The sequence below is a fragment of the Notothenia rossii genome (assembly GCF_949606895.1).
Source record: "Notothenia rossii genome assembly, chromosome: 4".
NCBI classification, from domain to species: Eukaryota; Metazoa; Chordata; class Actinopteri; order Perciformes; family Nototheniidae; genus Notothenia; species Notothenia rossii.
The window spans coordinates 46,195,605-46,217,917 of NC_136902.1; the positions used below are offsets into that span (position 1 = coordinate 46,195,605).

Below are 22,313 nucleotides of genomic sequence, written 5' to 3' on the forward strand. Positions count from 1 at the left end.
GGCGATCTGCTCCCCGCAAACTAAACACACGGCTTTACCTCCGACTTCAGTAAATAAATACTTAGCAGTCCAATTTTTGTTGAAAACCCTACATTCAGCATCTACCTTTCTTTTTTTAGCATCAGCTGACATTTTTGAGCGCTAAAGTCGTCTTGTGACAATTATCCAATAACGTGCACGTCTTGATTTGACGTATTGCGTCATTATGTACGTGAATAAAAAACAACTTCAAAATAAAAGCATTGCAGCTTTAGTCCATGCATGAGGTAAAATTAGAAAATATGTTTATTTTGTAATTTCCAATTAACCTTACACGGGCCGGTCAGAGTCAACCAAAGGGCCGTATGTGGCCCGGGGGCCGTACAGTGCCCAGGTCTGGTCTAGAGGCAAGAGATTCGGAGCTAAGAGGCGGCGTCGCTTACGTCTCTCTTACGCCGAGGCGGGGGCAGGGGCGTTAAAGTAGATGCTGAAGACCACAAAGAAGTCTTGCATTTCGCATGTGATGTTTGTAAAGTTCCAAGTAAATTCGTCCCTTGTAAAGTCGTGTGAACAGAGCGGGAGCAGAAAAGGGAAACCGGAGCTGAACCAGAAAAGCTCCCGCTCGGAGCTAGAAAGGGAAAAGCGCTGGTGTGAAAGCCGCAACATTGTCACCCTTCACTGGTAATTTCCAGAAAATTATTGGGAGTTAGGACTGATTTGGTCCGAAGTCGGGGATCCAGAGTTTGCGAGAGCGAGCAAGCTGGAGCAGGTGTGCGGAGAAGCACGGAGGAACACAGACGAGGTGAGCCAGGGATCCAGAGCTGATGAGAGCGAGTAGGCTGGGGCTGGTGTGCGAGGAATGCACGGAGGAACACAGACGAGGGGTTGGTGACTGGACGTGGCAGACAGAGGAGGAGGAAGACGGATTCTGAACAGAGAGGGTACAAGGTCAGGATAACGGGAACACTGTGACATAGGTTTTGCTAATAGCTATAATACGAATTACCAACGTGGTGAGACGACAAACTGGTGAATACTGGATGACGAAAACGGATATATAGGTATAGGTGAGTAGTTGAATCAGAGTGAGGAGCAACAGCTGAGGAGGTGAGTTGGCGGGAATCAAAAGTAGGTCAGCCACGCCCAGCCAGGAAGACAGACAGACAGACAACAACAAACACAAAAAAGGGGAAAAGAAGGAGGCAGCACTGTGTATCCTCACAAAAACAATCTCTCACAGGGTACGGATGTGGCAGGTGTTGCCAAGTACTTGCGTGCAAGGCCGGCCATCTTGCTGTGTGCCCCTTCATGTTTGGACCATCACTGTTAACTATCAACGTTACCACAATATCGCTCATGGACTAGCAGTTGATGACATTTATTAACAGCTTCACAGTTAGATGAAGATGTTTTCTGCTTACCTCCTCCAACTTTCGCCAACGGTCTTTCTTGTCTCAACGAAGTTTACGGTTACGCCCAAATATCGCGAGTGCACACAGGATGCAGGGAAACTCCTTTCCCGCCAGATCGCGGTCAAAATAGAACAATGGCAGAGTCTGGCAGAGTTCTCTTAATACATCCATGGAAGTGTCCAAGAGCAGTCAAGAATGTAGCATGCCTTATTGTTCTAGCCGTGTTTGTCGTTTCACATCTTTACAACCGTGAACATTTAAAAGTAGATTGATTTTTGTCTGTTTACATTAGTTGGTACCTAGTTTATTGGTGGTTATACCGCCACCTTCTGCTCTGGAGTGGGAATCATATGTACCCTAATCCCTTTGTCTCAGTTTATCTCAACATGAATGAATCTAATAAATGTGAAGTTGTTGCGATTCATGCAAACCATACATGTTTTCATCACATTCATCTTGGAAACATGAAATTATTACTTTGAAAATACATGTTACATTTTATTTGATGTAACAGCCAGCCAAAGTCCTTTTTTTGAGTGTGTCCATGAACACAAATATCAGCGGTGAAATCCGTTTCTAAACACTTCAGGTATTTCTTCCAAACGAATAATCCTTCAGTGATGTTTGATCTGAAAGCACATACCTCCTCCGAAGTGTGTCTTTGTTTACTCCGCCACGCGTCGGGCCGGCGTTTCCTTTGTCTTTGATTCCTACGATCCCTTTGATCCTCCAATAGTCCTCATGTTTCCAATCACAGCTCGTCATTGACTAATCCCCACATTTTTCTCTTGTAACTCGATACCTCAAAAGTTATTGTTCTTGGCCACATGTAGAGCTTGGGCCTGGGAAGCAGTGTCAGACTCGCAGTAAAAAATCCACTGGACGTTTCGGTTGCTTTTCAACGTTTATTTCCAGCAAACATAAAACAAAATACGAAAACAATATTTAACGTAAACTTAAACAGCAGATCCTAATGATCCGTCTTTTACTAAACATAAGGTTGCGTCTGCGTGTCAATGACGGTAATGCTGCTGCCTGCTGCCCTCCCGTCACACACCGCACCTTCAATTTAAAGCTTTAGCCTTGACCCCTTCGCCTGAGCAAAGAGCACCTCTCATTGAAACAGAAACATGCATTAATAAAGGTTCCAAATAAATCAAAACTAAATCAACTTAAATGTGGCTCCTACACTCCTCCTTAAGTTAAAAAAAGTATTTCACAGCACAGCAACACAGCTTCATACATGATGATCTTACAGAACATGATGCCTTGCTCTAAATTAAACTAGCCAACCTTATATAAACAGGATTAAAGATGAGCACAGCCTTACAGTTTGTTCTATTTTACTCCAGCAAACCTGGCTCAATATCAACTCATCTTTTTAGAACACTAACAGCTTATAGCATTCCATTACAGCATCATTTTCATGTTAACTGCTGCATACAGTACAATAGACAATATTTACAAATATTTGTTTACCAACCATTCTACATGTTGTTTTGAGTGAGAATAAAGGCATCTTTGGCAACATGATATTGAAAGGTGAATGACTTTACTTTATATCTTCACTTTATATGATGTACAATAGAATTAGCATATGACATCATAGATCCATAATTTTCAATTGTGTTCATGGGGTGGTCCACAGCTGGCAGGTGTTGCGTTTGGAAATAATGACTAAAGATTAAACAAATGGATGTAAATTATTGTTGAAAAAAAACTTTATATGTCTTCAGCAGTAATTGATGGTGATAGATGAGCTAATTTAATCACGAGGGGCTAGCAGACATGCAGTACAGTTTAAAACAAGAATCCCACTTTATCCCTTCAATGTTTTTTCCATAATATTATAACACACTCTCACTCCATAATCGTCCAGGAGCGACGTTTGGTCAGGGTCCCGTGGCGTGCAGTTGTGACGCTCCTAGGCTCCTTTAGCTTCATAAAGGGACGCAAATAGCTTTCAACTGATTGCAATGTGTTCCCATCTGCGGCGGGATTTGACGCTCATGGAAGCACAGCATTCGTTTGTGTTGGCTGCCCTTAAAGGCAATGTGAGCGTCCATTCCCATTGGATAACGGAGAATTGTGCACCCGGAAGTAAGTATTCCCCTTACTGTCCATTGATTTTACAGTGATATCTGCACTACTCATTGACTAAAAAACACCAGATCATCCTTGTTAATTACACAACATTGATTGGTTTAAATTGTGTGCAATGCTTTTGTATTTTTCCCCTTCGATTCGGAGAAACAAATATTTTTTCGGAGTAAAGGATGGCAGAAGACACTACACTACCCAGAATCCCCAGCTATCGTTTAGGGCTACACCATGTGCTCTGTTTGACAAACCCCGTGATCAGTTCTCAAGCTCTGTGATTGGTTGACCTCCAACTCCATTCCATATGAAAAAATACGTTTCGTAAAAGATAAAATCATACTTTATTCAGCAGTGCTTGCTTTACTCTTTGAAATTCATCACATGAATGCATTGTAATAAATGGTTCGACTGCATTAAATATATTACACATCTGTCGTAGTTCTTTATTTTTATTTATCTACATAGATCGGGCTCAGAATAGACCGGAAACTATTATTTTACCGTTCAGTTTGAATTTCACAATAAAGTTAGTAGTAATATTTTGTTTTGATATTATTGATTTGTATTAACTACTAGACCGCTGGGTCATGTTAAGACCATCTTTTCTGTGTTGTTGTGGGTTTTTTCCATCGCTTTTGTGTTACAAATATCAAAACAATAACTAAATATATCCGTCGTAAACTAAACCAGAAAAAGCAGTATATTTTATTTTGTTAACACTGTAAACTTGACAGCTTTTTAACCCAAACCACCTACTGGTTAAAGCACGTTATTACACGTTTAGAATAATGCAATGCAGGTAGATTGTGTTGCTTTTTAATGACTGTTTAAAATGCCTTTTTCTTAATGTCTTTTATTATTATTAACTACTTGTTACTTGTTGCTAGGGACGCTGCTATCAATATTGTGTTTCGCAACATGTTCTCTACTGGGAGTTGTAGTTTTAAAAGACGTTTTCGTATTTCCCATAATAAGAAGTTGCCAGTATACTGTGTACATCCCTGGAGGTTTAGGGGATAGGAAACACTCAAACACTCAAACACTCAAACACTCAAACACTCAGTAAGGGGAATACTTACTTCCGGGTGTACAATTCTCCGTTATCCAATGGGAATGGACGCTCACATTGCCTTTAAGGGCAGCCGACACAAACGAGTGCCGTGCTTCCATGAGCGTCAAATCCCGCCGTAGATGGGAATACATTGCAATCAGTTGAAAGCTATTTGCGTCCCTTTATGAAGCTGAAGGAGCCTAGGAGCGTCACAACTGCACGCCACGGGACCCTGACCAAACGTCGCTCCTGGACGATTATGGAGTGAGAGTGTGTTGAATATTACAACTTAAAAAAAAAAAACATTGTCCTCAAGTTAGAAGCTGAGACCTGTGAACAAATGTAACTGTCAATGAGTCTGAAAACTGTTTGGGTATAGTCACACCTCAGGTCCACTCTGAGGGGCCACAAGAAGAACCTGCAATTTAAAAGGGTCACAAGCCAAAAGGCTTTGAGACGTAAACCATTATATTGTGAGGGTTAGCAGCTGATAATCCTTTATATCACAGGTACGCACTGAAAGCTGAAGCAGGAAGTGGATCTGTGGACTGGTGGTGGTTACCACAGACCGTTTCAGAAGGCAGTCTACTGTCGACATTCTTTTCTCTTCCACATACTGCTGGAGGTTTGCATCCAACCAACCTGTCATCAGTGTGATTATCAGTGATGTCACTAAGCACCCAGATCCAAACAACGTTCTGCCTTCATCCCCAGCTCAGATCCAGGCTGAGCAGTGAGGTCTGCTGCTTGAGTTTCAGTTGAGGCCTGAATGCTTAGGTATGCTTCAACAAACTACATGATGTGTTGACTATCAAACAGAACTTCATTCTTCATAGAAATCCTGATTTGAGAGAAATGGTTTTTGTCTGGATACTGATTGCTTTTGACGCATGACACGCATGTATTTTCTGATCAAAATATGCGGTAGTCTGTATTTGAAGGAGGTAAAACAAACAGGATGTTCACACAGGAAGAGACCGCGTGAAACTAAAGTCAGCGTTCACTTAAATAAATGGAATAAATATTTATTTTTAGCCAATTATGATCTTTTACCTAACCAGGGATTTTGTTGCATTTGTTTTGTTTGAACTGACGCTAACTAGAAAATTATGTTTTCATCCAAATGTAAACGTAAATTCAGGTAAGTTATGCATGGGGATGGTACGGAGCCTCTAAAGCAGGGGTCGGCAACAGGCAGACCGCGGTCCGGATCAGGACCTAGACGCTGATGCCGACCTATACGGACCCAGACCTATAATCAATACATCAATAGGGGATTTCAATTTTGACGGGGCGATTCTATTTTAACCGCCGCCGACATGGCCGAAAGAGACGAGTGAGCGATACAGGGAGAGAAACACAGAAGAAGAGATGAGAGCACGGCAGAGAGAAGCGGAGAGGAAAGTAAGTGAAGAGAATAATTAGCGATACAGGGAGAGAAGACGGAGAGGAGAGTGAACAGTCGTGTTAGCGGCAGACAGGGAGAGACAAATAATTACAAATGGCGCTCTCCAAGAAGAGGAAAGTGGACAGTGAGAACAGAGCTTTTAACCTTGAGTGGACTCATTCATGTTCATCCTGCCCACTGGGAGCACAGAACCAGTTTCTCTCATTTGTTCAGAGACCGTGGCGCTCATTAAAAGTGCCAAAACGCCACTATGAGACAAAACACCAAGTGTTTGACCAAACATTCCCTCTCAAGTCAGAACTGAGGTCACAAAAAATAAGCAGTCTCAGAGCCATAGAAGTCATTTTGCTCAGGGGGTGCTGCCAAAAGTGGGGAGGGGGACTGCTTAAAAACAAAGAAGAAAAAAGGCGGAGCCCGGCCGCGTCTATCGTTTTTCCAACCCAGTTTAGATTTAACCACGCCCACTTCCGCATTACGCAAGGATCGACGTAGCTCTACGCGATAGCGTCATAGACCTCATCATCGGCAGTCGCGTTAAAGCAGGATATTGAATAGTTGTTTTTTGTCTTTTCAAAGGATTAGTTGACTGAAAGTAAACGATCCTGTAATCAAAGCCATATCGAATAGTCCTGAGATTGTATTACTGGTGTTTTATCATCTATAAATAGCCTGTGGGTATCCTCAAATGTCGTTTTCAGGACAAACAAAAAACGTTTTAAATATCTTATCAGAATAGCCTGTGTGTATCCTCAAATGTCGTTTTCAGGACAAACAAAAGACGTTTTAAATATCTTATCAGCTGGTGTAAGTGCAGAATATTGAATATAACCTTGACTATTACTGTGTACTTCATTTATCTGACAGCATTATTTAATGATACTATTTTATATATATACACACATTTATTCATTTAATATATAAATATATATATACAGTATATATATATATATATGTATAAACACACACTTATATGTACTACTACTCACACATGTATTTATTTATTTATACATACAGATGTATTCATTCATTTATACACACACTCACATATATACACTTTATATTAATTCATTTGGCACACACATATATATATATATATATATATATATAAACAAAACAACACAATGTAATAAAAACAGTTGCAATAATAACACAATATGGTTTGATCAATTCTAACTTGTTGTTTTTGCTCCCATATTTCAATTAAAATATGTTTTTCAAAATCAATATTGGTGGGGGCTCTTTTGCAAAGATAATCAATAACACCACCTGAAAGTTGTTTCATTTTTACATGGCAAAACGTTAATATGTTATTAATGTCAAATGTTATATGTTGTATTATATAACAAAATAGACATTTATAACATATTATAAATGTCTACCTTTAAATAAATGTTATATGTTGTATCATACAACAAAATAGACATTTATAACATATTATAAATGTCTATTTTTAAATAAATGTTATATGTTGTATTATATAACAAAATAGACATTTATAACATATTATAAATGTCTACCTTCAAATAAAATATTAAATAGATACGTTTACATCCTAAACAGAAGGTCAAAACGTTAAGATGTTACATGACAAACAAAAAACGAAACATTATATATATATAGTGATATATATATATATATATATATATATATATATATATAGGCTATATATACAGATGTTTGCTAATGTATCCCTCTTATATCCATCAGGAATTCATATTAAATGATGAATTAACATTCCTCAGCACTGCATAAGTGCGGTCGTCAGTCATATTAACAAAGAAGCACTATTATATTGTATATTATGTGACGTTTAAAAGGACGGTATTTCGCTTGTCAGATTCAGATTTCGCGGGTGTGTCGCGTGAGGCAGTGATGTAACCTATCTATATTTGATGCTGTGACGTAACGCCGCGTCGATGCTTGCGTAACGCGGAAGTGGGATCTAAACTGGGTTGGAAAAACGATAGACGCTGCCCGGCCGGGCCCAGCTGTCAGTGATACGAGCCGCATAAATTGTTTGTTAAAGGCGAGACACGGCAGGCAAAAACATCGTTTTTCATGCACTGGTAAATGTTGAGATGTTGTGCTATTTTGATTCCATAACATGTTTTCTTTCAGGCTTTTGGAAGGAAAACTTACAAAATACACATTTAAGTGTTTATTTTATTATAGTTTGTCTATTTGCGTCTGTATATTTCTCCTAAATTCACCAAAAGTTTGCATTCTAACGTAACATAAAGTACCGCGACCGCTGTTTGCACCATGTCATCAGAAGTATCGTTGGAAAACTCCATCTCTCCTGCACAATCTAATCTGATCCAAATATGGTCATTTCCTTTGTATCAGCAACCAATCTTGAAAGTACAAAAGGGTCTTAAACCAAGAAACGAAATCTCATTGGCTGGTGACAACGTGATTCGTTCAGATGCGTCACGTGGTGTGATTTACACTTCCTGGTTAAATTTCCGCTAGAAATTTAAATCTCAAAATGGCGAAAGAACGTCAAAAAAAAGTTCACAGAGAAGACAACAACAATTGTCACTTGCACGAAGCAAGCTTATACAAAAAACAAATGACCCCGAACATGAAATACCTTCATGGAGTGCGTCGAGGCGCAAGCTATCATCCAAAGAACAGGAGGGTTTCGCTAGCGCCACACTGCAATCTTTAAACGTCGTTTTCTCAAAATTAGTTTTTTCTCCTACTCTGAGTCCGACATTTCCACTTCATTTGCACTTAGATACACCAAACCTTCCAGTTATATTCCTATCAATATTATGAAGGCTTTTACCGAAGGGTTTTTTCATATGTCATTCATAGCCTGAATTATATAGGATTTTATACCTAAAAACATTGTGAAAATTGATATTTTAGGAATGTTGACAGTATTTTCTGATTTATGGAGTGAAAAAAAGAGATATCCAAAATCCCTTCTGTAAAAGCCTTAGATGCTATTATGACTACGAAATGAAACAAGAATTTTGAACCTGGCTTTATCCAAAGTTCAGATTTCGGTTCCTGAAATGTGTTACAAATATGTGCATATTTAATGAATGGTTGGCTCATTTGCATATTCAGAAAACTTGTAATACAAGAAACAATTGCCTTATTGTAGGTGAGTAACTGGAGACATTTCTAGCTGATATCTTTAAGTTAAAAAAAATTACCCTATTCACCTGGGGTGTCTCGCCTTAACTGTTAGGCTTAATAAACCATTATAGACTTACATCACTTAGCAACAGCTGCACATGCCCACATGCTAACTATCGGTCTTACAAACCTACATAACATTACAAATAGTCAGAAAATATTATTTACAATATTAATAAAACTATGAATTCAACTTTAACTGTTTGACAAGGCAAAACACTGCACAGCAGCAGCAGCATTAAAGGAAAATATCGTCTTAACTTGTGTTGGGGCTTCACAAGACTCTAAATGTAGCCTTCCTCTCTGGGGTGGCACTCATGAAGACCCTCATTAGAGCAGATACATCCACATTGTCCAAAATGTTACTATGGACATGCATCAAAGTCAGATGTGTCAGTCTCTTCTGTGTCATATTACTCTAGTTGTAGAGGTGGTGGGCTGAGGAGTAGCTGGTGGTCCACTCTTTTTATTGGGTTGTTTGTTGGAGAAACAAATCCAAAATCCTTTTTTGTGCCATTCTAGAAAGTTGTCACTCTGCAGTGTGTGTGTCTCGTCAATTACGTCACTATAACACAACTATTTTATGTAGTTTAATCATTTTTATTTAGGTGGTCACTCAGTTTTTCAAATGTACACCACTCGCCAACAGGGGGTGCTGCAGCACCCTCAGCACCCCTACTTCCCACGGCTATGCTCATATTGGCACTTTGAATCCTGTGGCATTTGCTGACTTGAAAGAAGTTCTACATATTGCATTTAGCAGGTAAATACTGTTGCTGTTCAAGCACTCAGGTTAAGTGTTTATGACTGACATGTCCAACACGTAATGCATTCAAAGTTGTTGTTTACCCTTCATTTTGAAAAACTCCATAGCACCTTATACAAGTTCCATGTATTGCAAGTTGATGAAGGGAGTAAAAACACAAGTATATTCAAAATTGTGTTGTTGAATAGATTCATTATTTTACAGTAATGTTCTTTTTCTATAAGGATTCTTTCCAGTTTTTGCCAAATTAGTTTACAGAATGATAAGCACACAGTTCTAAAAGTCATTTCAGCATATAGCTGATGCCTGTGCCAAAACTCTTACTGTACCAATACAAGAAACTGAAACAAGAAACATGTTTGGCCTTGTTTTGTTTATTTGAAGCTTTTACTGTAACAATTGTAATCCATCATTGTTCAATAAAAAGTGGAATTTCTCATTGATATCATCCCTATTGTTTTTCCTATGTTCATGTGTCACCTACCTAATAACTGATGTAAAGGCAGCATATTATTACATCTATTATTACAGTCCTATACACAACAAAGTGTCTACTTCCATTAGCACCATTAAGAAAAGGCAATACTCTAATGAAATTCCTCTTATGCAAGTATAAATATATTTCCTGATCAACAATGACAAAGATATTACTGTGACTTCCCAACTAAATATCTCGCACAGCAGTGATTGTAGAGTAGTCACTTCTGCAGGCGCTTGAAAGACGTAATGGTGGGTACATACTATGTAGTTCCAAAATGTTTGAACCTTGAGTATGAAAACAGTAACACTAGTAATAAGTAATATCACTATTGTGAGACGTCAATCTGAAGAAATTCCTTTACACAATCCTTTTGCCACTATGCTTATTTTTTGTACAATTATTAAACATTTTTTACTATACATTCAGTTCAACTAACCTTCAATACTCAGAGGGGTTTCTGGGGTTATTATATTTCTTTATTTATAGTTCACTCACAAATGTAAAAATAAAATTTGATCAATTGTGAGATTGGTTTCATTTAGTTCTTTTCAAATGTAGTTTCATCTGAAGTCACAGAGAAGATCGGATTGTATTCCTTAAATCCAGGTACAAATCCAACGCTTGATAAGAATCAGCAGGAAGATTTAACTGTGACTCCATCATCAGAAGGTTGCAGATGTTGTACAGTAGATGTCTGTGTCACATGGCACTGCTGGTCTGAATGTGCAGTTACTCCGACACAGCTGTGCGTCTGCTCCTTCCACTGGGGAATTGCAGTCCTCAGTTGTGTAGAGTTCTGTGAACATGTACATGACTTTGGGCCGACCGCTGGGTACTCTGTCATTCTTTGATGGTCTGATGACATGTGAATCCCACAAACAGGTGGTCTCATCCAACTCGTCCTGGAAAACAGTTGATACTGTAAGGTAGTATGAAAACAAGTTCACTGATATCAGTTATACAATTCGATATTGTCAAGAGGTAATTAGATGAGAAGGCTTTAAATAAAAAAAGGTTATTTTTTTGATAAACAAAAAGGGAAAAATAAAGTGAATTCATCTTAATAAATAACCACATTTTCATTGTATGATGAAACTATCAGTAGAAGTAGGATTCCTGTTTTCATACTCAGGTATCTCTTCTACCATACTCTCTTTCATTTGCATCCCTTAACATTCTTTTAACATCATCTTGAAATTAATATTTAACGTGCCTGACTTCAAATAATAATAATTAGAATAATAACAATAATAGCAATGATAGTGATACTTATTATTTATTATAATTAAACATAATAATAAGGTTGCAGCTAGAGATTAGGTGGACAACGGTTCTCTTTCTTCACTCGTTACAACTTTATGGTGTTGTTCCACAACGAGTAAACCTAGAAGAAACACTTATTCTCTTGCCTATACTGCTCTGCTGATTCGTTCAATGTTGCTACCTTTACTCACACCCTGTGGCAACAACAACAACGTTTCCAAATGAATAAAGCTTAGAACACAATGCTTTTTGCTTGATGTATGTTTCATGTGTTGTTTTAATAGAAAAGTGTGTTGGGACTAGCTTAATTGTAAGTATGCACTGATTTATTGATAGATAATAATTTCATAATGTTTTCTAAATTGTGTGTGAGAAATATGCTTTCCTCCTAAATCGATAAGAAATATCTGTTTATTGAAATGCAATAACAACATATGTAAACTCAGCCATATTCATAAAAACAGCCATGCAGTGTCTGCTAATTAGAGAATGTATACAGCATGTGCTTTGTTTTGTGTAGAGAAGGTCGTTTGTGTTCAATATAAAAACATGTCATACATTTGTAGCTTACCTGAATGATGCCCATGAAACAAAACTGAAGTACACTTTTTTCCAAAAATGCACCGTCGAATAGACCCCGGTTCTTCAGATCTGTAAACATACAGATGTAGAACTCCATTGACTCCCTCTGGAGGAAACCCCACCAACTTTCTATCCTCTGGTTGGCCGTGCTTGCCCCTTCGATGTAACTGTCAATAGCAGAGCCGTCCTGTATATTGCGTCGGACAAAACGCTGAAAGTCCCTGACTTTCACGTTTTCTGTTCCCTTGTCGCCTCTCACAATCCTCGGACAACCTCCCAATTTCTCGACAGCCTCAATGTAGTAACCTCCAACAATTTTCGGGTCGCTGCTTGTGGTGAATGCATTCATCCAAATGATTTTTCTTGAAAATCCGTCAATGCAGCCGTTGATACAGATTCCGAATGGCTTCAATTTATCGTAGGAGTCTAAGTGCCAAATATAATTCGGTCCTTTGGAAAAATAGCTTCGTCGATGGAGACGTCTGGATGCTCTGAGTTCAACACCCCTTGGATCTAGTTATTTGAGGATTAAACGTACATCTTCTTTTCTGACGAGTAATCCATTCTCCTTGCATTTTGTGAACATCCACCTATACCCATGAAGTTGGCCAGATGTTTGTAATTGTTCAGATATGAAAGTAATTACCGTCTCAAAACTGGAGTATTTCTAGCGCCGGGACAGACGACATGACTTTAAAATCCGTTTTAAATGCCGTTCGGAAAGAATGTAACGGTGACGACGTGCAAGCAGGAACGTAATGTCCTTATAAGGAAGTCCAAGATTAAAATATACCCGAATTAAACTTTCCACTGTCATTTCAAAACGTATACATACAAGTCTGCATTGAAATGTTGGTCTACTGTGTGCTCCACTTCCTCCTTGGCGCACTGGTTAATAGGAAATGGATTCAAAAATAAAGTCAGGAAAACGGATTAGTTTCGCGTGCGCACGAGAAAGGAACCCGTTTTCCTGACATTATTTTTTTTCTCATATATATTTTTTATGTCCCTTAAACCGTTATCCTGACTTTTTTTAAAGATACTTTCTCGTGCGCAAGCGAAACGAAACCGTTTTCCTGACGTTATTTTTTTCTCTCTCCCTTTTTTTTTTTTTTTTCCATGTCCCTTTAGGGGCTCCGTAGGATGTTGCTGATATACCAAATAAAATAAATGAAAACATCCTAACATTGAATTGTTTTCGTTCATATGCCAATCGATTTTATTGTGTTTCTTCTGCTCTATATAGTTAAAGGCCATGTAATGCATCTAACACAGGTGTTTTTTAACATGTAGTTTAGATATCACCAGAATAAAAATAAATAAAAATGTTGAAAGTTTCGTCATAATTAAATGACATATACGTTAAAAACCGATGTTGGTTCCGAAGTTTGCCGAGTACGCCCCCGATCACTCCCGAACGAGCGGTGACGTCACACGTGGCAAACATTGCCATTTGATCAAATCAGTCCAAATGGCATGCAACGCGATAACTTCAGACATTGACAGCGATCATTCAAGCTCAGATTCGGTGGGTTATCTGGATTCAGTTACAGAAGTAGAGAGTGAACCAGCTAGCCTTTCACTTCAAGGCATCTTGCCTTATAAGAACGAGCCTCCTGCCCGGCAATCGAACAACGAGGCAGAAACTTGTGAAAGAGAAGCGGATTCCGCAGCCGGCGAGACTCGAGTCGGCAATACTGAATGGTCAATTCTGTTTTATTTAATTTGACCTGCACTAAATGTCGATCTTAATTTGTCATCTGTTCCTCACACGTCCGGCAGATATTGTTTTGTTTTTTAATGTTATGTACAATATTCAGGTGTACATGTCAATGCTGTGAAAGCATGCCCACTGCAGATGAATGTGTATGCTGCAGAGAGATCTGGAAGGTGATGGAACAAATAGACAGTTTGCAACCTGACCAGATAGCAGAGTCCTGCATCGGGTCGGGTATCCGCGGGTACCCGACGGGTGACCCGCAAAAAAGGTGATTTGCGGGTGGTATTTTTTCAAACGCTTTTTTCCGGGTTCGCTTCTGGGTAAAACAAAGATGATGCGGGTCCGGTTGCGGGTGTTGCATAATAAATATATTTAAACAATAATAATTTAGTTTAATGTTTAAATCCTCAGACCTCTCCTCCGCGGTACCGAGCATAATCATAACCTCTGCAGTGCATCTATCTGCTGCTGAGCGCACCACATTCTGAATGGCTGAGGTGAAGCTCTCTAGCGGAGAATACAGCATTTTCAATAACTCTTCCTCAAGAGCGAAATCCAACGTCTGGGAGGCTTTTGGTGTCATCCTAGATGGAGAAAATAAACAACATCCCAGGCTTTTTGAGCCAAATATGCAACTGCGTGTGTTAATAATTGCACGTTGTCACTGCTTATATGCGGGTTCGGGTCGGGTTGCGGATCATGTGCCGGCGGGTCGGGTCGGGTTGCGGAACTAATTGGCAATATGTGCGGGTATCGGGGCGGGTTCGGTAATGCACGTCACGGGTGCGGGGCGGGAGCGGGTCTTGAAAATCAGACCCGTGCAGGACTCTGCCAGATAGAAGACACCGACGAGAAACCAAGGTGCATTATTAGCCACCCAGGCTTTAGAGAAGGCTGTCTCAGTGTTTGGACACTGAAAATAGCGTATCTTCAATACAAACAACAACACAGAGCAGTTGATGGCCCACTACACCAGTAAGTAAATATTGATTGACCCAACTGCCTATTGCAGCTTTGCTTTCATATAATACTTTTAGTCGCTACAGATATGGTACACTTTTAAAGATACCATTAAACTCTTTCAAGCAGTCAAAAACAGCTTGGCTTTTATTTTTTCTGTGTATGCAAGTTCAATGTATGCTTGGGAAAAGAAACAACTACACATGTGAGGAAATATATAAGAGGTCTATGATTCTGTCAAGCAGTCATGTATAACCTCATATTTATTTTGTACAAGTAAAATACAAATATCATGTTATAAGCCAATTTGTAACCATTGCTACATAATAGTACTACATAACATTTTATTTTTCTCCAAATATATTTATAATCTGTATACTTTTTTTTCATTAGGAAGTATCGATATACAGCTTATCGACAGTTTATACGTTGGTGCTGGGGTGTACTCGGCCCAAAAATCAGAGTCCCGCTGCCTGCATGTGCTGTAACCGAGATACGGAAGACTTACCCTGAACCGGGAGGCCGCTATCAGGGATTTCAATGGCCAAATCTGTAATTTGACATAAGTCATGCAGCTGAACTGGTTAAAATGGTTTCGCATGATGTAAATAATTTACAAAGTACATCATTTACAATATTATTTTTCCAAAGAAACATGTAAATATAACAACATTTTCCAAATCACAAATTTGTAAGATTGTATTAATTTACTGTTTGATAAATAAAAAAGGGTTCTTTTGTTAATTTTTCACTTGTAACATTTTATCTTTATTGCAGTGTACATTAGTCTATTTTGGTATATGTGCGAGCCCACAAATAATTAAAAGTGGTAAAAATAATAAAGATATTCAGACGTAATTCATTTTTGGCCTTACTTATTTCACTTCAACTTTTATATATTTCAGTCACTAGGCAAGTTCACTGTACTCTGGTGACATTTAGCTCAAGCTGGCATAACACCTGTAGTAACTTAATTCTGACCCGAGTTTTGTGCACAATCTTCCAGCACCCATGATCAATGTTTATAGCAATCAGGAAACATTCACAGCTCACAACTACACATCGCTTCCCCATCATGAATTGTTAGATTTTTTTTTTTTAGCGAGGTCCGGTTACACATATGTTGAGCGAAAATAGCGGAAGGATACAAAACAAACAATCCAGACGAGGCTGGTGTTTGCCACGTGTGACGTCACACAGCTGGGTTAATGGCTGGCAAGCTTTTCGCTACCGGAGCGGAATAACACGGGAAAGTGGCACACATTTCATGTTATTTGGGGGGTATTTATGGAAAGAATCATTGATGTTGATATGTCAAATGAAACAGTGGTAAGTGATGAAGCGATTTATTAACACAGAATAACATTTATTTTGGACATTACATGGACTTTAAAGGTCCCATGTCATGCTTTTCCGGTTATTACCCGTCCCCTTGTGTGTTATGAAGGTTTTTATGCATGTAAACGGTCTGCAGAGTCAAAAACCCTCAAAGTACACCCTGTAGCGAATAAAACTCTAACACAGAAAAGACCTCCCCAAAACGTCTCATTGGAGATTTCTCATTTACTTCCTGGGTATCGCTACGTAGGGATACCCAGTAGCCACGCCCAGAGCTATGGCCGCACCCTCTGCCAGCCTTTCACGAAACATAGCTTCCCAAACCTTTCAGCGATTCATGCCGGACATTTACAGCGTAGGGCACTGAAGAACGATGCTGTTCCTACTTTGTTTGGACCAGCGGGAGATTCGGGTACACAACCTGTAAGTATTCATTGTTTTTTGTGTATTTATGATGTTTAAAACAAACAAGGTATATACCACGACTGTATAAATGTGTAAACGTTTTTCGGACTACTACGTTGGGATCGCGGATAAATGCTCTCCGCAGACCCATGCTTACAGCGTTATAAACCTTTTTCTGAATCAATATCAAGCCACACTTATTGTTTTTACTTCGGCTGTGAGTGTTTGTGTGTGCTAAGGATGAGTTTCGCTTGTTCTCTGTGTATCGCAGACACGGAAGCCTGTCTGATCAGCAGAGCAGACAGGCTGCGAGCAGCACTGAGCCTCCAGTCAGAGACCAATCAGGGCACACTGGGCTCACAGGTAGGGGGGGCAGGAGCTCCAACAAGCCGTTTAGGACAGAGGCCCCGTCTCAGGTCGGTTAAAAGAAATCCGTGGCTGAAGTCGAATTGTCCGTTTAGCTTAGGAACCTTCCTACCGGATCATTAAACCGGAGGGAGAGGGTGACGAGCATCAGTTTCACTTTCCTTTTTTATTTAAATTCCAACTTTGGTCATGAAGAATATGTTTCTCTGTTGACCACGTTCATAAAGCATAAAACAACAGAATCAGAGCACGGTGCAGAGTCTCTGGATGAGTTTACAGTAGTCCCTCGTTCTTAATAAACATCCATGTAGTCCATTGTATAGAACACAGTAGTTTCCATAGTTTCCCCACAGCAGCAGACGCACACAATGACGTCCGCTGGCGCATCATAAACACGTCGGACAGTGAAAGTGCATTCGGATTCTCTAAAGTACCGCAGTCTCTTCTCCTAAATCCTTTTGAATTCTCCTATCCACTATCCCTTAACCCCGTGACGGTTCACTCAGAGGTCAAGGAATAGGAGATAGGGTTAGAACTTAGGAGCTGATTTTTAAACTATCCGACCGCAACCCTTGCTTCCCTCACTTGTGTCGTTTCCCTGCGTCTAGTCCCTCCCACCAGGGAAGCAGGGAGGGACGCAAGGAAACCACGAGAAGCAGGGAAATTAGTTTTAAGAGCAATGGGACGTCCTTTCCTCCAGAGCGTCACGTGAAGCGACGTCCGTTTGTGATGGCGCCGCACAGCTGATCGTCTGACAGCAGAGACCTGGGTTGAAGTCGAATTGTCCATTTAGCTTAGGAACCTTCCTAACGGAGTCAAATGACCCGGAAGTCCCTCAGTGGCAGCCATGATAAGTGCCGTTCGAATTCTCTAGAATGATAGGAAAGGAGGTTTCAAACTTCCTTTATAACCTCCTTTAGCTTAGGAACAACTGGACCTCTCTAACCGAAAGGAGAGGAGAAAATGCTGCCCCACAATGCCTTGCAGCCGCAGCATTTGCCGTCACACAACAGTCGGCCGTTCACGGAAACCAACGATTATGACGGAGAAGTTATATCATGAAAGTTACGGTGCTTATTAAGCATTTTAAAACGTATGTGGTAACTTGCCAAAGTGCTTTGTTTTGAACGTTCATCAGTATTATAATCAAAAAGAGAAATATGAACATTAGTTTTTACTGAAATTATCAAATAAAGTCAACATTTCACTGAGCTGTGTGGGGTTTGTTCAACTTTTAAAAGATGTTTGAATGGTGATATAGCACAGTGATAGATGTCAAGGACTAACGTTTATAATAAATATGTGTTTTTATTTTTAAGATATTTTCATACAATCATACGTATTGGGATCATTTGTATTAATGTGGACCGGAGGGAGAGGGTGAGGAGCATACATTTCACTTTCCTTTTTTATTTCAATTACAACTTTGGTCATGAAGAATATGTTTCTCTGTTGTCCACGTTCATAAAGCATAAAACAACAGCATCAGAGCACGGTGCAGAGTCTCTAGATGAGTTTACAGTAGTCCCTTGTTCTTATTAAACATCCATGTAGTCCGTTGTATAGAAAACTGTAGTTTCCATAGTTTCACCACAGCAGCAGAACACAAGCCAGCGGTGTCCTATCTAGTTAGGTGCGCGTTTAAATGAAAGGGGTGGTATTTGGAGCATTCGACCAATCACAAACATGGAGAAGCGTACTGACAGCGCAGCGTCATACTTCCTGAATGAAAAGTCAACTATAATATTAGTCAAATATGAAGAAGTTCAACTTTAAACATCCATGACTTAAACACTTTATCCAGGATAAAAGCCACATAGCTGCACCTGCAAGGTGAATACAGCTGGTAAAAGAAAAAGTGTTTGAATGCGTACATTAACAGGTTTATGATATCACTGCCCGGTCTAAGACACGATCTGACTGTAATTACATTTGACTCGAGTGTTTTGTCAACTTAATGTGTTGCTTAAAATAATACTTCTGCATACAGTATGTGACACTGTGAGTTTTGCACGGCCAGATACGGCTCGGCTGACTCAGATAAGGAAATATATGATACATTATGATGTGATATGATATGAATGATAATGGCACACATCGACGTCTGCACTCAGAGTGCCGCGGACTACGTAATGTTACTTTGATCCGGTTACTTATGTTGTGGCAGATATTTAATTAAGCTTTCTTAACATAATAGTATTATAATAGTTATAATAGTCTGATTGCTCTGAAGATGGGGGGTGATATTCTATTCATTTTCACGTTCACACAGTCAGTGATTTTGGCCGGCCGTCTTTCCTGCAACGGCAGTTTAAACTGTATTTCCTCCGCACGCTGAGCTCTGATTGGTCAGCAGGCGTGGTGCTTTCGCTGAGTTGATCCCTTATCCTGGAACCTATCCTACTTCTGAGCACAGACTAGGTTCCACGATAAGTCACCATGGAGATCTAGCCTGCTAAAAAGAGAACCAGCTTCGTAGGACCGGAAACCCCGAGTTTTCCCTGAAGTTAGCCGGCTAAGCGAAAATCCTGCTTCGTAGGATACCCCCCAGCTCTGTCCCCGTTGTTTTCAAAAACACCCCCGCCACACATTTACTGACACAAACATTTGTATCATCTGTTGTAGACCCCAATAAATAAAATCAAATAAGAACTAATTCTCAAAAAAGATAAACACCATTCTTAAAATGTATAAACGAACAATAGTTTGATTATTGATTAGAGTGCACAATAGAAATAAAATAATTGAGAGAAGCAAAAGAGATATGTTATCTATCAAAACCCAGTTAGGTTAACATTCATTGGATTGCACACTTTGTTTGTTTGTGTGGATATGTAGCACATTAACATTTTAATAGCACTTAATGACTGACTGAATGGAAATGACAATAAATGAAAATGTAAAAACGAAAAAAGCGATCATGAAAATGTTTCCAACAAATGAATACAATGATTTTTAAACACTTTGTTGTTCAGATATATCACATATTTGTAACTAAATGATACATGAATTGAAACAAAACACAGTATAAACTGAGGAGTGACTCTCGTGAGTTTCATTTATTTTCTTCACTCCGCTGGGAAACTGCTCTCATGTCAAGAAGCATCAGATCAGTGCATGCGCTGCATCGTCCAATCAGTGAGAGATACACAGTAAGGGGGCGGGGCGAGTATCTGAGGATTTCATCGGAGGATGTTCTGGTGGTTCCTCGATTATAGTTCCTCCATTATTGCTCCTCGATCCTCGGTCCTCCGGCAGAAATAAGAGCCATGGGACGGTACTCAAGATGGCGCACACAAATCCACTTCCGGTGAGACCGAGGATCGAGGAGCGAGGAAATGAAAATAGTCGACCTGAGACGGGGCCAGAGAATATGCTTGTTTGAGACCAGAGCCCTAGAGAGATAAGAGTTACGACACTCCCATAGACCTCCGTTGTAAAAAATTGCGGCGCCTACTTCCGGGGTATGGACATCGAAATAGTTCCAAATATCGTCATTTGGGCGTTGGACCTCATTCACGGCGCGTCGATTAGAGGTAAGTTGCTGAAATATCTAACTCTTTTGAATTGTCAACTGTCTATATTGTATCAGAGGCCCTTTATGATGCTTATACTGGTCTTCATTTGTATGCACAGCATAATTATCTATATTTTATCTTGGTTGTTACAACCAATTTTGCTAGCATTGCCTGCTAGTTAGCTAGCGCGACTTCGTCAGCTGTGAAGGTAAGATTTCAGTAATGAATCGCTAGGAGCCTACAGTATACAGTATATCAATGACGCTGGGTAACTAACAAGCAGGATTTAGATTGATTATGCTTTTTTTTGTTATTTTGGTTTTTATCTGCTGAACCTGACCGTGTCAGCCATCCTTAGTCGGCTTTTTCTGTATGATATGACTTAACTGCTAGCACTAGTAGAAATGAGGTGGCGTTTGTGATAAATATTTCATTTAATATTTCATTGAATTTTGGGATATACTAACATTTCATTATGTGACATGTTGACTGAACTTAGTTTTTTGTTGTACTGTTCCGTGTTAAGTCATCTGTACTGTACAACTAGCCTAGCGCTACTTTTTAATGCTTGATGGCATGATAGGATAGATTCCTTTGTATTGTAATATAAACACTAGTTTAATGATTGTTCTTCAAAGGTATTATTCAGTCTTAAAAAAATAATAGCCTACTGAACAGGCTACTCTACAGTAGTGAATGTAGGATGAGCCTAAAACATGGTCATGCATCCAAAATGTTTATTTTTAACAAAATAAACACTTAAAAAAAAATAATAAGCACTTTTTTTTATTCAGCCTCATATGTCAGCCATGGCTGTTGCTGCTGCTGCTGGCGGAGGCTGCTGCTGCTGAAGGAGGGTGCTGCTGCTGGAGGGTGCTGCTGCTGGAGGAGGGTGCTGCTGCTGAAGGAGGCTGGTGCTGGCAACGGCTGCAGGTGATGACTGCTGAAAGAAGAGGAAGCTGGAGGCTGCTGACGGTGGACCGGGAATGAAGATGCCAAGTACATTGATGGCAACGAGTAAGGTGTTTGACAGTGGCCTAGATGTTATGACCTTCGGTGCAGAGGTCTGTTGGGTCTTCTTTGCCTTCTTACTCTGACTCTTGCTGCCAAGATCCCCTTTATGTTTATCCTTCCTCTCAGCCCTGATGCACTTTGATGCAATCCTTAACCTCAGCCTGATGTATGTTGAGAGGATTTTTTTCTTCAGGTCATGGCATGAGGGAAGGTTGCTGTCCAGCAACATGGCTTCTTGTTCCAGCTGTGACACTGCATTTGAGGACTCCATGAGGGAATCGCTCATCCTCACACGGAACAGCTGCTCCACTTTCTGAACAAGGTTGAAAACCTCATCATATGGACGTTAAAGTGCACCCCTTTTAAATTATTTTAATACCAGCAGACCAGCTCTCTCATTTTCACCATCACTGACATTTTTCACTCGGGCAAACTGGCATTTGTCACAAAGTGAGAAGCTGATGACCCTTTTCACGATGTATCCTGCAAGGTGGTATAGCACACAGGACTCGGTTTTAGTGATGTCAGAGTCCTGGAGGAAGCTGATGGCCTTATCATACTCCTCCATCTTGAAATGACTTAGGGCAGTAACAGTGTTGTCCGACGACATGAGATCAAACCAGTGGTCCACCGTCTCCAAAAACCACGCAGTGGTAAGGTAGGACTCTGGTCTGTGCTCCTCCGCCACCATTTACCTCAGGGCAGCTCTCGATGACTTGGAGAAGACGTGCATTGCTGAACTGACCTTCATTTTCTCAAAATGACTAGGCTCCAGGACGCCTCTAGACAGCTTAGGTGCC

General features: G+C 39.9%; 1 protein-coding gene across 2 annotated transcripts in view; it reads right to left on the bottom strand.

Moving 5' to 3' along the window:
- Positions 1 to 10,198: 10,198 nt before the first annotated feature.
- The window catches only part of LOC307036072 (trafficking protein particle complex subunit 6b-like), a 45,430-nt gene continuing 33,315 nt past the window's right edge, over positions 10,199 to 22,313 (bottom strand). The window contains exon 6 of one of the 2 annotated variants that reach the window (XM_079676078.1): positions 10,199 to 11,249. Coding sequence is in view for 1 of the 2 variants with exons in the window: in XM_079676079.1 (XP_079532205.1) it covers positions 11,248 to 11,249 (2 nt within the window). In the remaining variant the exon portion in view is untranslated. The remainder of the gene's footprint in view (positions 11,250 to 22,313) is intronic. The other variant, XM_079676079.1, reaches the window with a different exon arrangement.